Source organism: Babylonia areolata, chromosome 31 (genome assembly GCF_041734735.1).
Source record: "Babylonia areolata isolate BAREFJ2019XMU chromosome 31, ASM4173473v1, whole genome shotgun sequence".
In the NCBI taxonomy this organism is placed as follows: domain Eukaryota; kingdom Metazoa; phylum Mollusca; class Gastropoda; order Neogastropoda; family Buccinidae; genus Babylonia; species Babylonia areolata.
Genome location: NC_134906.1, coordinates 25,945,349 through 25,960,733, shown reverse-complemented (window position 1 = coordinate 25,960,733; position 15,385 = coordinate 25,945,349). Strand labels below are relative to the sequence as shown.

The 15,385-nt window shown below is 43.6% G+C and overlaps 2 protein-coding genes and 1 long non-coding RNA gene across 4 annotated transcripts in view; 2 read left to right on the top strand and 1 right to left on the bottom strand.

The window, feature by feature from the left end:
* The window catches only part of LOC143276160 (uncharacterized), a 60,941-nt gene extending 55,760 nt beyond the window's left edge, over positions 1 to 5,181 (top strand). Inside the window, exon 2 of the long non-coding RNA XR_013053511.1 lies at positions 4,208 to 5,181. This is a non-coding gene — a long non-coding RNA (uncharacterized LOC143276160). The remainder of the gene's footprint in view (positions 1 to 4,207) is intronic.
* The window catches only part of LOC143276159 (uncharacterized), a 17,597-nt gene extending 12,416 nt beyond the window's left edge, over positions 1 to 5,181 (top strand). For both annotated transcript variants that reach the window (XM_076580581.1, XM_076580580.1), the window contains exon 5: positions 2,701 to 5,181. In XM_076580581.1, coding sequence (XP_076436696.1) covers positions 2,701 to 3,030 — 330 coding nt within the window. In that variant the 3' untranslated portion in view covers positions 3,031 to 5,181. The remainder of the gene's footprint in view (positions 1 to 2,700) is intronic.
* The window catches only part of LOC143276158 (formin-binding protein 1-like), a 91,103-nt gene extending 79,537 nt beyond the window's left edge, over positions 1 to 11,566 (bottom strand). Inside the window, exons 1-2 of the mRNA XM_076580579.1 lie at positions 11,455 to 11,566; positions 7,687 to 7,802 (exon numbers count right to left, since the gene is read on the bottom strand). Coding sequence (XP_076436694.1) covers positions 7,687 to 7,802; positions 11,455 to 11,478 — 140 coding nt within the window. The 5' untranslated portion in view covers positions 11,479 to 11,566. The remainder of the gene's footprint in view (positions 1 to 7,686; positions 7,803 to 11,454) is intronic.
* Between the last annotated feature and the right edge of the window lie 3,819 nt (positions 11,567 to 15,385).

The following is a 15,385-nucleotide window of genomic DNA, read 5'->3' as shown; positions in this document are numbered from 1 at the left end:
ACACACACACACACACACACACACACACACACACACACACACACTCACTCACTCACTCACTCACATACACACACACACATACACACTCTCTTTCACTCTCATGCATACACACAGTCACACACGCGCGCACACACACACACACATATATATACAGTGTCACCCATGCATGCACTCACACACGCACACCACACGACACCCACACACTCTTTCACTCTCGTACACACACATATTATATAGTCACACGTGTACACACAACACACACACACACACACACACACACAACACACACACACATACACACACACACACACATACAGGAATCACACAAGCACACCACACATGCACACACAAACCGACTAATTCCTTCTTAGTCTTTTTAAACAATTCTTTTCTTCAACTAGCTCCACAGCTGAAATGCTATCAATCATGCACACACATATTCCTATTCCATTCTCAGAACAGCAGTGCTGAGAAGGAGGGGAGGGGAGAGGAGAGGAAAGGGGTGGGAGGTGGGGGGCTGGTGGGGGGGGAGGGGTGGAGGGTCGGTTCAAAGCCCCTCCTCTTTGTGCACTTGTAGAAAGTGGACAATGACATGTATGCATGCACATATACATACATATTACATGCATGCACACACACACACTCTCTCGCTCTCTCTCACTCTCACATATATACAAACACACACACACACACACACACACACACACACACACACACTCTCTCTCTCTCTCTCTTTCACTCTCATGCATACACACAGTCACACACGCGCGCACACACACACACACACATATATACAGTGTCACCCACGCATGCACTCACACACGCACACCGCACGACACCCACACACTCTTTCACTCTCGTACACACACATATTATATAGTCACACGTGTACACACACACACACACACACACACACACACACACATACAGGAATCACACAAGCACACCACACATGCACACACAAACCGACTAATTCCTTGTTAGTCTTTTTAACAATTCTTTTCTTCAACTAGCTCCACAGCTGAAATGCTATCAGTCATGCACACATATTCCTATTCCATTCTCAGAACAGCAGTGCTGAGAAGGAGGGGAGAGGAAAGGGGTGGGAGGTGGGGGGCTGGTGGGGGGGGGGGGGGGGGGGGGGGGGGAGGGGGCGGTTCAAAGCCCCCTCCTCTTTGTGCACTTGTAATAGAAAGTGGAAAATGACACATACTGACACATGCATGCATGCGTTCAAGATCCACTCAACTGTGAGTGGGTTTCACGTTTATGGTTATCTCCACCTCGTCCTGTCACTGGCATCCTATGTTGTTCAAGCTGTGTGTGTGTGTGTGTGAGAGAGAGAGAGAGAGAGAGAGAGAGTGTGTGTGTGTGTGTGTGTGTGTGTGTGTGTGTGTGTGTGTGTGTGTGTGTGTGTGTCTGTTTGTGCATGCACAAAAGTGTGTGAATTCATCATCATGAATATGCGTGGCTTTTTGCCTGCCAACACCTCTCCCTACTGCTGGGGAATAACTCATAGTTGGCAGAGTGCCAAGCACGCAGTCAAAATGTTTTCAGGGTGGAATCACAGAAGAAACTTCACATGAAAACTGGCCTCTTTTTTTTTCTTCTTTTTTTCTTTTTTTTTGCCGCCCTATCTCAGTTAAACATGTTGTCATTCTGGGGTGCTGTCAGTGTAGTGTTTGACCACTCACCTCCCCCCACCCTCCCCCCCCCACCTCTCCCCACCCCTCACCCCCCTCCCACACACACCCCCCACCCCTTCCCCCTCCACTTCCACCAATCACAGCCACAAATCTCAACCAACCCACCAATCACAGCCCCCCAAATCTCAACCAACCCACCAATCACAGCACCCCAAATCTCAACCAACCCACCAATCACAGCTCCCCAAATCTCAACCAACCCACCAATCACAGCACCCCAAATCTCAACCAGCCAACCCACCAATCACAGCGCCCCAAATCTCAACCAGCCCACCAATCACAGCGCCCCAAATCTCAACCAACCCACCAATCACAGCACCCCAAATCTCAACCAGCCAACCCACCAATCACAGCGCCCCAAATCTCAACCAACCCACCAATCACAGCCCCAAATCTCAACCAACCCACCAATCACAGCGCCCCAAATCTCGACCAGCCCACCAATCACAGCCATTAATCTCAAACCCCCCTCCCCCTGACATCCACAAATCTCAACCACCACCTCCCGCAATACCCTAAATCTCAGCCACCTCACCCCTCACAGCTCCAAATCTCAAACTTGGTTTCATTTCATTTTGTTTCTCGTCTGCCCCCCCTCACAACCCCCCCCCCCCTCCCCCACCCACCCCAACCCCCCCCCACACACACACCCACCCCCCCCACACACACACACTTCCTCCCTCCATCTCTCCAAACAAAATTAACTTTGTTTTGCCCACCCCCCACACACCCCCATCCCCCCCACCCCCCAAACCAACTCCACACATCCCTCCAAACAAAATTAACTTTGTTTCATTTCATTTCGCTTTGTTTTGTTTGTTGTCCACCCCAACCCCCCCTCCCATCCCACCCGAATCCCCCACTCCCACAATCAACCCACAACCCTTCTCTCCCCCCCCCCCCCACCAACACCCCCTCCCCCCCCTCACGCCCCTCACCCCATCCCCTCCCAACCCAACCCTACCCTACCACCCACCCCGCCCACCCATCACAGTCGGACCTGGACGAGATCGTGGTGGAGATGCAGCAGTACTCGGCCCTGGTGGAGTCGGGCTGCTCGGGGCGCCTGCCCTTCCTGCTCTGCGGGGCCTTCATGCCCTTCTGCATCCACGGGCCCCTGCGCGACCGGCCCTACGTGGTGCCCTGCCGCGAGGTGTGCCACCAGGTGCGCCACGACTGCCGCCGCCAGTTCCACGACAGCTGGGCGGGGCTCCCCTGGCCGGCCAAGCTGCACTGCCACCGCTACCCCTCCCACCACACCTCCAACTACCTGCAGGAGGGCAACACCACCGCCCCTTGCGCCATGCCCCCCGTCGGGGTCTAGGGACAGCTGCTGGCTGTGGCTGTGGCTGTGGCTGAAGCGGTGGTGGCCGTGGGGGGCTGATGTGTTTGTTTGTTGCTTGTTGTTGTCGTTGTCGTTGTGTTGTAGTACTTTTTTTTTCGGTCTTTTTTCGGTCTTTCGCAAACAGATTTTTCTGTGTGAAATTCGGCAGGCTGCTATCTCCCCGACCCTGACTGGGAGAGAGGGTACGTCACCACAGTGCAGGGGAGCACTGTGCCCCCCCCCCCCCCCCCACCGCACCCCCCACATCCCCAGCCCCACCCCCTTTTTTTTTTCTTTCTGTTTTTTTTTTTTTTTTTTTTTCTGTCAGCAGGTGTATTGGTTTTACTACCAAAGTGGATTCTTTTTCCTGATGGAATTACACCAGGGACAACCACCCTTTTCTTGCTGTGGGTGTTTTTGTTGTTGTTTTTATGTGTGCTAAGTGCATGCCGCCTGTATACATATAGGGACCTTTGTTTTTGTCTCATTTGAAAGACTAACGCCCAGCCCAACCCACTCAAGGCCTTACAGATGGGAAAGTAAAAAAAAATATTTAAAAAAAATAAAAATTCCAGCTAATGCTGAAGAAGTCATATCTGGGTCTTGAACCCTTGGACATGTATGTTACTCACTTCTTAGAGTTAGATGGCTAGGCATTACCTCCAGACCACCGTTCCATCATGTATATTATAAATATATCTAAAACACTGCCCCTGTTCCATGCCTGCTTTGCTCCTCCTCTGGGTTGAAAGAACAAGCCAAGTTTCGCATTCAGGTGGTGAGCTCAGTATCAGTATCAGTATCAGTAGCTCAAGGAGGCATCAATGCGTTCGGTCAAATCCATATATTTATGCTACACCACATCTGCCAAGCAAATGCCTGACCAGCAGCATAACCCAATGTGCTTAGATTTGGCGAGTTCTTCTTCTTCTTCTTCTTCTTCTGCGTTCGTGGGCTGCAACTCCCACGTTCACTCGTATATACATGAGTGGGCTTTTACGTGTATGACCGTTTTTACCCCGCCATGTAGGCAGCCATACTCCGTTTTCGCGGGTGTGCATGCTGGGTATGTTCTTGTTTCCATAACCCACCGAACACGGACATGGATTACAGGATCTTTAACGTGCATATTTGATCTTCTGCTTGTATATACATACGAAGGGGGTTCAGGCACTAGCAGGTCTGCACATATGTTGACCTGGGAGATTGTAAAAATCTCCACCCTTTACCCACCAGGCGCCGTCACCGTGATTCGAACCCGGGACCCTCAGATTGACAGTCCAACGCTTTAACCACTCGGCTATTGCGCCCGTCAGGCGAGTTCAAATCCAGGGCTCTCGAGTCTTGAGCCCCCACAACAGAAACTCTGGCATCATCCTCACAACAGCCTGCCTTCAAACCGTCAACATGTCCTCATCCTGGTGGGGTGGGGGGGGGGGGGGTCTGTGCATTGTTAGTTAGATGTAGTAGGTCCCTCCTCCCCCACCCACCCACCCCTCCTGTTCCACCCCCCCCCCTCACCCACCCCCCCCTTACCCCCATTCCACCCCCTTCTCCTCTCACTGTCGTGGGATGGTTAACCCCATCGACTGTAGTATGTGTCACATGAGGTGAACATTAATGTTCATGTGGATTTTTTTTTTAAGTCGTAACATTGTAATGCAAGCAACTGGTACTTTTTTTTTTCTTTTTTTTTTATGTGTGTGTATGTTTTGTGGTTGTTGTTTTTTGTTGGTTTTTTGGAGGGTTTTTTGGGTTGTTTTTGTTTTGTTTTGTTTTGTTTTGTTTTTTGGGGGGGGGGGGTTCACTACAATAAATGCTACTGGGTTTTGTTGTTGTTTTTTGTTAGCCATCATAACTGATGCTTGTGCAAACTAAAAAAGCTGCATTTAGTCTGACCACGAACTTTCTTCCACAGATCTATACTATCATTAATAATCATATATATGAATCATGCACCCAGTATACATTGTTAATGCAATAAGAAATAAGGCAATGATATGAATATATGTGTAAAATTTAAGTATAAAGATTGCTAACAAAAAGTACAGATGTTCTTGTTAAAATAGTTCAAAGTTCACCAAATTTCACATTATATACACTCACTGAAACATGTGCAGAAGGCCACATATAATAAACCTTTTAAATTTTGTCAGGTTTCATGTCCACAGTGTGCAAGCGTGTGCATGTGCATGTGCATGCATGTCTGTGTTTGTGTTCACAACCATGACCATGTGTGCATCCATTACTCTCGGGTCTAACCTATGTATGGACAATTCACTGATTCAGAACGTTTAGTTCTTAACCCTTCCACTGCCAAAGTATTCTCTGCCACCAACACTGTTCTCCCACTCAAAAAAAACAAACAACTCTGACAGCTAACTGCCAGAGTGATCATACAATAGGGGGAAATAGCAAAACATGTGGGGTACATGTATACATGCCTCAGCAATAAGAGATAATGTTGACTACATTACTTGATAATACATCTGGCAGTCAGTTTCAGTTTCAGTAGCTCAAGGAGGCGTCACTGCATTCAGACAAATCCATATACGCTACACCACATCTGCCAAGCAGATGCCTGACCAGCAGCGTAACCCAACGCGCTTAGTCAGGCCTTGAGCTGGCAGTCAATAGAATCATAATACTTAACTAAGTACATGACAGTTTTTCCGCTATTCATTGAGGGCAATGAAGGTGTTAATGTCTTTTTTTTTTTTTTTTTTCCTTTTCAGACTGCATAAATTAAATCATTGAACCATGTGGCCCACAGTGCAGCCAACCACCAAAGAGACTCATGAGTTTTTTTTAACTCTCTCCATACGAACGGCGAAGGAGACGATGTTAACAGCGTTTCACCCCAATTACCATCATCGAAATATTGCATGCGGAAGGCTCTTATAATGAAGAGGTGAATGTTGACAAAGAATACCACAGTTCTGACGACGGAAGCTAAAGGTTGGGTCATTCAGACACCCACTGGACATCCGAGGGGTCTGTGTAGAGGAGAAGAGAGGACTGGCCGTACTGAGTGAGTTAAACCAGTCAAAGAGAAAACTTAACTTGAAATAAAATTTAAAAAATAATAACAACAGAAATAAAAGGGGGGGTAAGGGTTGGGGGGTAGGGGTGGAGGGAGGGGGGAAAAGAAAGATACTGACAAACTACACAGCTGCATCTACATCCACAGGCCATAACAACGTACTATTATAATTTCTATCAGAATCACAAGCAGTGGCAGTGAAAGTGTAGTATCTAATGACTGCAAGTGCAAGTCCTCAACATTCAGACTCATGAGACCAGAGCCTGAACTACACCAGATCAGAAGTAGGTCAAACCCTCCTGCAGTGACACAATTTACATACAAACGAAGCTCTGTATACTATTAATTACAAGTATGTACACCCACTAACTCTTCATCTTCTTCTTCTGCATTCGTGGGCTGCAACTCCCATGTTCACCCGCATGTACACGAGTGGGCTTTTACGTGCATGACCGTTTTTACCCCGCTATGTAGGCAGCCATACTCCACTTTCGGGGGTGTGCATGCTGGGTATGTTCTTTCTTCCATAACCCACCGAATGCTGACATGGATTACAGGATCTTTAACGTGCATATCTGATCTTCTGCATGCGTTCACACACGAAGGGGGTTCAGGCACTAAGCAGGTCTGCACATATCTTGACCTGGGAGATCGGGAAAAATCTCCACCCTTTACCCACCAGGCGCCGTCACCGTGATTCGAACCCGGGACCCTCAGATTGGAAGTCCAACGCTTTAACCACTCGGCTATTGCACCCATCACCCAGTAACTCAACACCACCACGGTGACACGCAGTAACTTAAAAGTCAGCAACAGTGACGACAGACTCTTGTGTAAGTCGCCACTCAAGGACGGACCAGGAAGTCTCCACTAACAAATAAATAATACGGCTGGCGAAAGCAATCAGCCGATCGCATTCAGACAAAACTTGAGTTATGTTTTTCATCACTCTCAAAAGGCTTGAGACAACATGAATCCTGTCCAGCGTTCCCCGAGCAAAAGCTCCAGGAAAAGGATGGTCAATATGAAAAGTCCCATTTCTGATTATCAGTAACTGAACTAGACACAAAGGTAATAATGACTTGTACATTCTATTATAAACACAAGTATTTTTTCCATCAACATCCAACCCCTCTTTTAGTTTTACTCCCTGAATAACTTTCTTTTTAATCAACAATACTGATCATGCTATTTTGATAAGATAAATAACCAGCACAAACGCCCCATTCTAACCCCACACACACACACCCTTTTTTTTTTTAATTCACACAAAAAAAGATAAATAGATCAATAAATAAATAAACAAATAAAAACAGGACTTTAAGGAGTTAAACTAACCAACATGTGCGCGTACAGTCACACAGACACACAAAGACACACACACACACACACACACACACACATGTGCGTGTACACATACACACAGTCACACACATACAGATACACACACAAACACACACACACACACGTGTTTGTACACATACACACAGAGTCACACACATACAGACACACACACACACACACACACAAACACACTACACACACACACACACCACATGTTTTATATGGTATCTCTGGTCTTACAAACATATATCATTAGATGCCAGACTTACTTCAAACTTCTGGCATACTCTTGCTCCACAGCGGCTCTCTCCTTCAGGAAGCTGTTGAACTTCTCGCAGAACTCCAGCCCTTTCTGCGTATGCCCTCCCACATTATCGTATTGGTCCTGCATCAGAGGCACAGTTTTCAGTTTCAGTTTCAGTAGCTCAAGGAGGCGTCACTGCGTTCAGACAAACCCATATACGCTACACCACATCTGCCAAGCAGATGCCTGACCAGCAGCGTAACCCAACGTGCTTAGTCTGGCCTTGAGAAAAAAAAAAAGGTGAATAAATAATAGATAAGCGTGCATAAATGAGTAAATAAATAAATAATTACAATATAAAAAAGGTAGTAGTAACAATAATAATAATAATAATGAATAAATAAATAAATAAGACAACAATGATGATAAATAAGCAAATAAATGTAAAACATGAAGACACACATTCACACATACACCCACACATGCATAACAGATATGCACCAAACATGCAGTTTCACAGATATGAAAGCACAGTCAAATACACATAAACGTACATGAGTCCCAACACACACACACACACACACACACACACACACATTACCCTACACCTCCTCTACCCCCTCCTCCACACACTCATTTCTAGGCTACGTATCGCAGCTTCCACGGCACACACACACACACACACAGACATCATTATAAATGCCAGTAATACTGAGAATGTTTAATCCTTCAGTCATAGATAGTGTCTCATCATTGGGGAAATTTTACAAAAGTTACAAACATGTTCAAAAAACAAAACAAAGCAAAACAAAAACAAACAAACAAACAAAAAGGTTCTTTCTTCTGCATTCATGGGCTGCAACTACCATACTCCGTTTCCAGGGGTGTGCATGCTGGGTATGTCATTTCCATAGCCCACTGAACACCAACACGGATAACAAGATGTTAGCTGTGTCTATAGATCTGACATGATGGATTACAGGATGTTAAAATGCATGAATCTTCTTCTTCTTCTTCTTCGTTCGTGGGCTGCAACCCCCACGTTCACTCGTATGCACACGAGTGGGCTTTTACATGTATGACCGTTTTTACCCCGCCATGTAGGCAGCCATACTCCGCTTTCGGGGCTGTGCATGCTGGGTATGTTCTTGTTTCCATAACCCACCGAACGCTGACATGGATTACAGGATCTTTAACGTGCGTATTTGATCTTCTGCTTGCATATATACACACGAAGGGGGTTCAGGCACTAGCAGGTCTGCACATATGTTGACCTGGGAGATCGGAAAAATCTCCACCCTTTACCCACCAGGCGCCGTCACCGTGATTCGAACCCGGGACCCTCAGATTGAAAGTCCAACGCTTTAACCACTCGGCTATTGCACCCGTCGCATGAACCTGATCCTCTGTATGTGTGCTTACACATGGTGGAGGATCAGTCAGTCACTAGCTGATGTGTCTGTTGACCTGGGAAACCAGAACAATCACCACCATTGATGACGGTGACCTTGACCAGGCGCCGCACCCAGGATCTGAACCCAGAACCCTAAGCTTGAAAGTGCAATGCTTAGTTTAATCTCTCGGCTGCTGCGCCCATCAGAACAAAGCGCGAGACACAGCATGTCACGACAGTATCATCATAACACTAAGATTGTAGTAAGAAGATTATTTGAACAAAATGCTAGCAACCCTCCCCCCTCCCCCCGTCACCCCTCCCACACAAACACACCCAGTGACCCACACATCCAAAAATTCTTTGAGACATCTCATAATAAAACTCTTAAAAATTATTAAATAGTGCCAGATGTAAGCCTTTTTTGGGGGTGCCTTCAAAACGCTGGATAAGAATAGTTAGTATTTTGTTTTTCTCTGTCTTATCAAACATGTATCCTATCTAAGTGAAGAAAAAATTTCAATCTCTGAGATCCAGTTACAACTGACTGGATGCAAAATCTATAATCTTTCAAAACTCAATATGTTTGGGGAGGTTTGTTGTTGCTTTTGGTTTCGGTTTGGTGTTTTGTTTTGTTTTTGGTTTTTTTTTTGTTTTTTTTTTTGGGGGGGGGTTATTTTTGTTTATAATATGCAACCCAGTAATCAATGACACGATACTTGACATTTAGTAGATTTACACAGACCTTTGACCTCAGATCTTAACATGCAATTGGGTTTTCGCTCTCAGCTTGACCAGACATTGTACTTGTAACCACATTTCATTTTGAATTTATCACTGAATGCAAGCTCTGTCATGCCAACAAAGACTTTCCCCTGATGCATAATATTATGACCTTGACCTTTGAGTTTGATTCTGAACTGCAACCTCTTCATAAAGTAATGTTTGGAAACATATCAGTCATAGAAAGTATAAATATACAGCATATATATGTCTATAGTCAAGATTGGTAACTTATGTCAGCTCAGAATGTGCCAAAAATAAACTTTAACACGCATGAAAACAAAGTATGGATGCCTATAATAGGAATTTAGAATTGATGAAAATGGTCATACATATCATATATTCATGAATATATATACATAGAAGATCACTCACTGATGACTGAATGTGGGAATATTTCTCAGCAAAAACAAACAAAACAACAATAACCAAGGTTACAAAGTTTGAAATAAAAGCATATATTGATATGATCTACTATTACCTGTGGCGGAAAATTTTTAATTTTGACAAAATATCATGCACACATATAATAATATAGAAACACACACACACACACACACACACACACACACAAACGCACACACACACACACACACACACACACACACACACACATATTTTAAAATAAAGTTTGACACATTAATCATTTCATAATCATTTAAACAAACAACAATGCTATCTTAGTATTTACAATTTCATTTTTCTCCATTCTAAAAAAAAAAAAAAAAAAAAAAAAAAAAAGAAAAAAACCCACATATAAACTATTAACAACACACTGTGACCAAAACTGATATGTGTACATCAAACATTAAAAACTATCAAAGCAGTACATGTTTCAAAATGAGAATACAAATGATGAAGGCAATAATTTTTATTTCTTTTTTTTTTTTTTTTGGTGCTGATAAAAATCACAAGTTTATAGTGGAGTAAAATCAACAACAACAAAATCTTTCATTCTTAATCTACAATATTTTTTCCCTTTTTTTTTTCTTTCAATGGGCTGTTGATGGCTATCTGATAGCAACCATTACAAGCTGTAAATCTGCAACACATCTTTAGTTTAATCTCTAGTAATAATATGGTTGCAGTCAATGAATGATAAAAACCAGTGACATTGGTCACCAATATCCAACGATCAAAGTGTGTCTTCATCCTGTCCAAATAACTCAAAATATCAATCATGTGCGTTTCTCCTCTCCACTACATATTCTCCTTCCTGTACTAAATACTACAACAAAACTACAACCACTGAACTAGACACCGGTGCACGGTTCTTTATTAAAGCGTGTTGGGTTTATTTAGCAGTTTGAAACATGACGCTCATTCCCATGCAAAACCAGTAGTGATTTCCATTTTCATAACAATGTTTTTTTTGTCCCATTCTATAAAGCTATTTCCTATCGGTGTGAATCTGTCAACCCACTCCTTCAAATATCTAGCCAGAGTCGATGAAAAATGGAAGTTAAAACATGCGCTGCTGACAGACCGAACCGAGATGTAACCAATGTCTGCTCGAGTAACTGATGTCGTGATGACTGAGGTGGGCTAGGGATGGTGACGATTAACCGATTAAAACTAAACTGGTCAAAAACAAGTAGCAGTCCAAACAGAACGAACCCAAAGCTCGGTGCCCCAACTCATGGCTGCATTTGGTCTCACAGACGGAACGGAAACAATATGATCACAGTCTCACACAAAGTCGGTTCACTTTCACAGATGTCTTGCTTTTCAGCTCTTCCTACTTCCGATCTGATCATCAATCTAAAATGGCGGACGGATGAGTCACGAACTGTTGCTCGTGGTACTCTCAATGCAAGATCTGAGACAAAGTAAAAGTTTTAGAGTGTGTTCTGAGGCAAATTGTGATAAGTTTCAAAGGGGACTGTCCACTGCAAATTCAGCAACAAACGCGGTAACGCTGAACCAAGAAAAATTGTTGCACGGAAGCGTGCGTCAAGGGGCATAATCCCCTGCAGTGAATATACATTTTACCTTGTAAGACTTACTTGCTCCTGGTTATTCGATATTGATATGTTTCAATTAAGTCTGAAGAAAATCACCGCCGGGAAGGGGTGAGAGAGCTGGAAAGAAAGAGAGAATAAGTCAACAGATAAGAATAGAGAAACTTAGTCACGTCGTTGCATTAGAAGTTAGAAAAAAAAGGCTAAAAGAGCTTTCTTTTTTTTTTTTTTTAAACACATACTGAAACTGAACATAAACATCAGTTGTTTCATCCAGGGGTATGTACCAGACGTAATGCGTAAGTGCACTTATACATGCATACTGCACACACACACACACACACACACACACACACACACACACACACACTGCCTTCTCATGTGGGCATTCATGGCAATGAAACTGCTGATAAAACAGCTAAAAGATGAGCACAAGATTCAGAAAAATCGACAAAAATACATGTTCGTCTTTCCGTAAAAGAGGCATACACTTTGTTTGAAAAAACAGCATGGGGTCGATTTCATAACCGATGGAAGGAAAAGTTTTTAGTAAAACTTAAAGGAACATTATTCCCCGAGAATAGTATTAAAGAAAAGATACCGAATCAATCCGGCTTGCCATACAAGATTAATAACCTCTACTTTCTTCCGTATAAAACTTGATGCGCTGAAGACAAAGTATAAAAAAAAAAATTAAAAAAAAAAAAAAATTACATGCATCTGTGGTAAGCAGTTCAGCTTGCATCATTGTTTCACTGTCAGCAGTTACGTACCTTCTTACCCAAGTATTTAAAAGAGAATAACAATTCTGCAGATGATTTTTGGAAAGTTATTTCTGACGAGGTTCTTATGGTCGAACTTTCACAGGCATTAGTTCATAGCCCTGTTTCTACATTCCTTTTATGTACTTCAGAATTGTGTCATTGGCTTCTGATTGTTATTATTATCATTACTGAATTGTTACTGTTAAATGTAACTGCATGTTAGTTATGCATTTTAAAAAAATAGTTTTCTACCTTTTCTGCTACCCTCTTCCCTCTCCCCTACCACCCTCCCCAGCCCGGCCCAATCTTAAAAAAACAACTTGATGACGCATACCAGTGCATACGGCATGTAAAAACACACAAATACACCCCCACACTGACGCACATATATCAGTCATCCCGTTCGGCAACTCCATCCCACAAACCCACACCCCCTCCACACACACACACACACACACACACACACTGACACACACATACACACGGCACACACAAACACACACACACACAGATCACACACACACACACACACACACACGACACACACACACACACACACACACACACACACACACACACACACACACACACACACACACACACACACACACACCGTCCGCGCGCGCGCGCACTCACAACGATCGTTCAAAGCATTCTGATGAACATGTGTACGTTCAGACGGAAATAGTAAACTGAACAATGGAAGTCAGTAAAAAAAAAAAAACACACCAAAAAAACAACAAAAAGAACAAAAACAACTTGATTAAAACATAAAAGTTTAGACAATGAGTTATTTACTGATTTGAATGGCTGGAAATGACTGTTATCAATATCATTATTACTACATATGATTATCATTATTATCATTAGTCGTAACAGTGCTGAGTAACGTAATATTTGTTTTCAATCGAGTCGTTTTCAATGTGTGTGTGTGTGTGTGTGTGTGTGTGTGTGTGTGTGTGTGTGTGTATCGTAGTGTGTGTGTATGTGTCGTCAGTGTGTGTGTGTGTGTGTGTGTGTGTGTGTGTGTGTGTGTGTGTGTGTGTGTGTGTCCGAGTCACAATCACAGTCACAGTGTGTCTGCCGTCAGTGTACGCCGCGCGCGCGTGCATGTCACATGTGTGTGTGTGTGTGTGTGTGTGTGTGTGTGTATGTGTGTGAGCCGTGTGCAGTGTGCGTGCATGCCGGAAGTGCGTGCGCGCGCGCGCGCGCGTTTGTGTGTGTGCAGTGTCCCGCGTGCCGACGTGTTCCAGGCCCCAGTCAACCGGTTTGCATGTCCTCTCATTCATTCGGCGATATTTATCAGTACTGAACCCAACAGTACGTACGTCTCTCATGCAGTGGCGTCCTACCCGGTTGTCAGACTGAAACAGAAACCTTCCGTTGATTGTATATCATATCTTTCTTTCTCTCAAGCACTGACCTCCGGCTCTGTCACGGATCCTGTTTGTGCTGTTGATAATTTTCACTGCCGCCTTAATTTTCCTGTCTATTGTCAACACACGTACGCATCTCCTCAAACTCTCAAATTCTTATACCTAATTTTTACTTTGTATGTATGTATGTATGCATGCATGCATGTATGTCTTGACTTTCGTGTGTGTGTGTGTGTGTGTGTGTGTGTGTGTGTGTGAGTGCATGCATGCATGTAGTAGTGTATTCTTTGCCAACGGTGTGAGAATGTGTGTGTGTGTGTGTGCGTGCGTGCGTATATGTGTGCGTTTGGTAGTTTTGGCTCTCGATCTCGGATCTATATAAAACTGACTCGCCATGAACTGTAGGCTACTGAGTGTCGCGTCATCGGCTGACATAATTTCACATTGACGTCAATCGCTACAAACTTGTTGTTTCACTCGCTGCCGCAAAGTTACTTGTGTCAGTAAGCTTATAAAGTAGCAAAAAATGTTTGCAGCTTTTGCTGAATGCCGAAGGCCTGACTAGCATTGGGTTTATGCTGCCGCTGTCAGACATCTGCCTAACTGATGTGGTGTAGCGTATATGGATGTGTCCTAACGCAGTGATACCTTCTCAAGAAAACTGAAACTGGTTGTTTTTTTAGTGTCTGTGTGTTGGGATACAGTGTTAATTATAAGCTCCTACAGTTTTTCCCCGACAAATGAGGTAACAACAGCTGACACATTACCGAACAGGTGTTGTAAGCGTCATGAAGTTTGTTAACGTAACCAGTCGCTATACGTTCGTCGGATGCTAATCCCACTGGTTATGTATTGCGAGAGTGGGTTGGGTCCCCCCTCCCCCCCCCCCTTTGTTATTTTAATGTATGGTTTTTTTGTTGTTGGGTTTTTGTTGTTTTGTTTTGCTTTGTTTTGTTCTTTCACCCTGGAGTTCAGGGACCACCCAGTATTTTTCTTTATTTCTATTAACCACCATTGACAATGTACTAAAATCATTTTGTTTACATTTTCATTTTTGTTTCATTTATCAAAAACAAAACTCTTGTTTCTTTTTTTCTTCTTTCTTTTATATATATATATGTATATGTATGTATAAAATCTGTTTCCTGGTAAAATTACACATTTAAACGGTTTTTTTTTCCCTTTCATACCCCACTTTTCCTCGAGAAGTAATTCGTACAAACAGGTTAGCTCATACAATGCTACTCAACATCTGCTGACTGTAAAAAAACCCAAAAAACAACAACAAAAACACAACAAACTATTATAATACCTGCATATAATTTTGGAGAGGACAGAGAGAGAGAGAGAGAGAGAGAGAATGAGAGAGAGAGTTTGCACCAGCACTGATAAGATATGAAACAAAAGGCAGCAGCAGACGGTGTATTTTGTTGAACTTGTGACATTA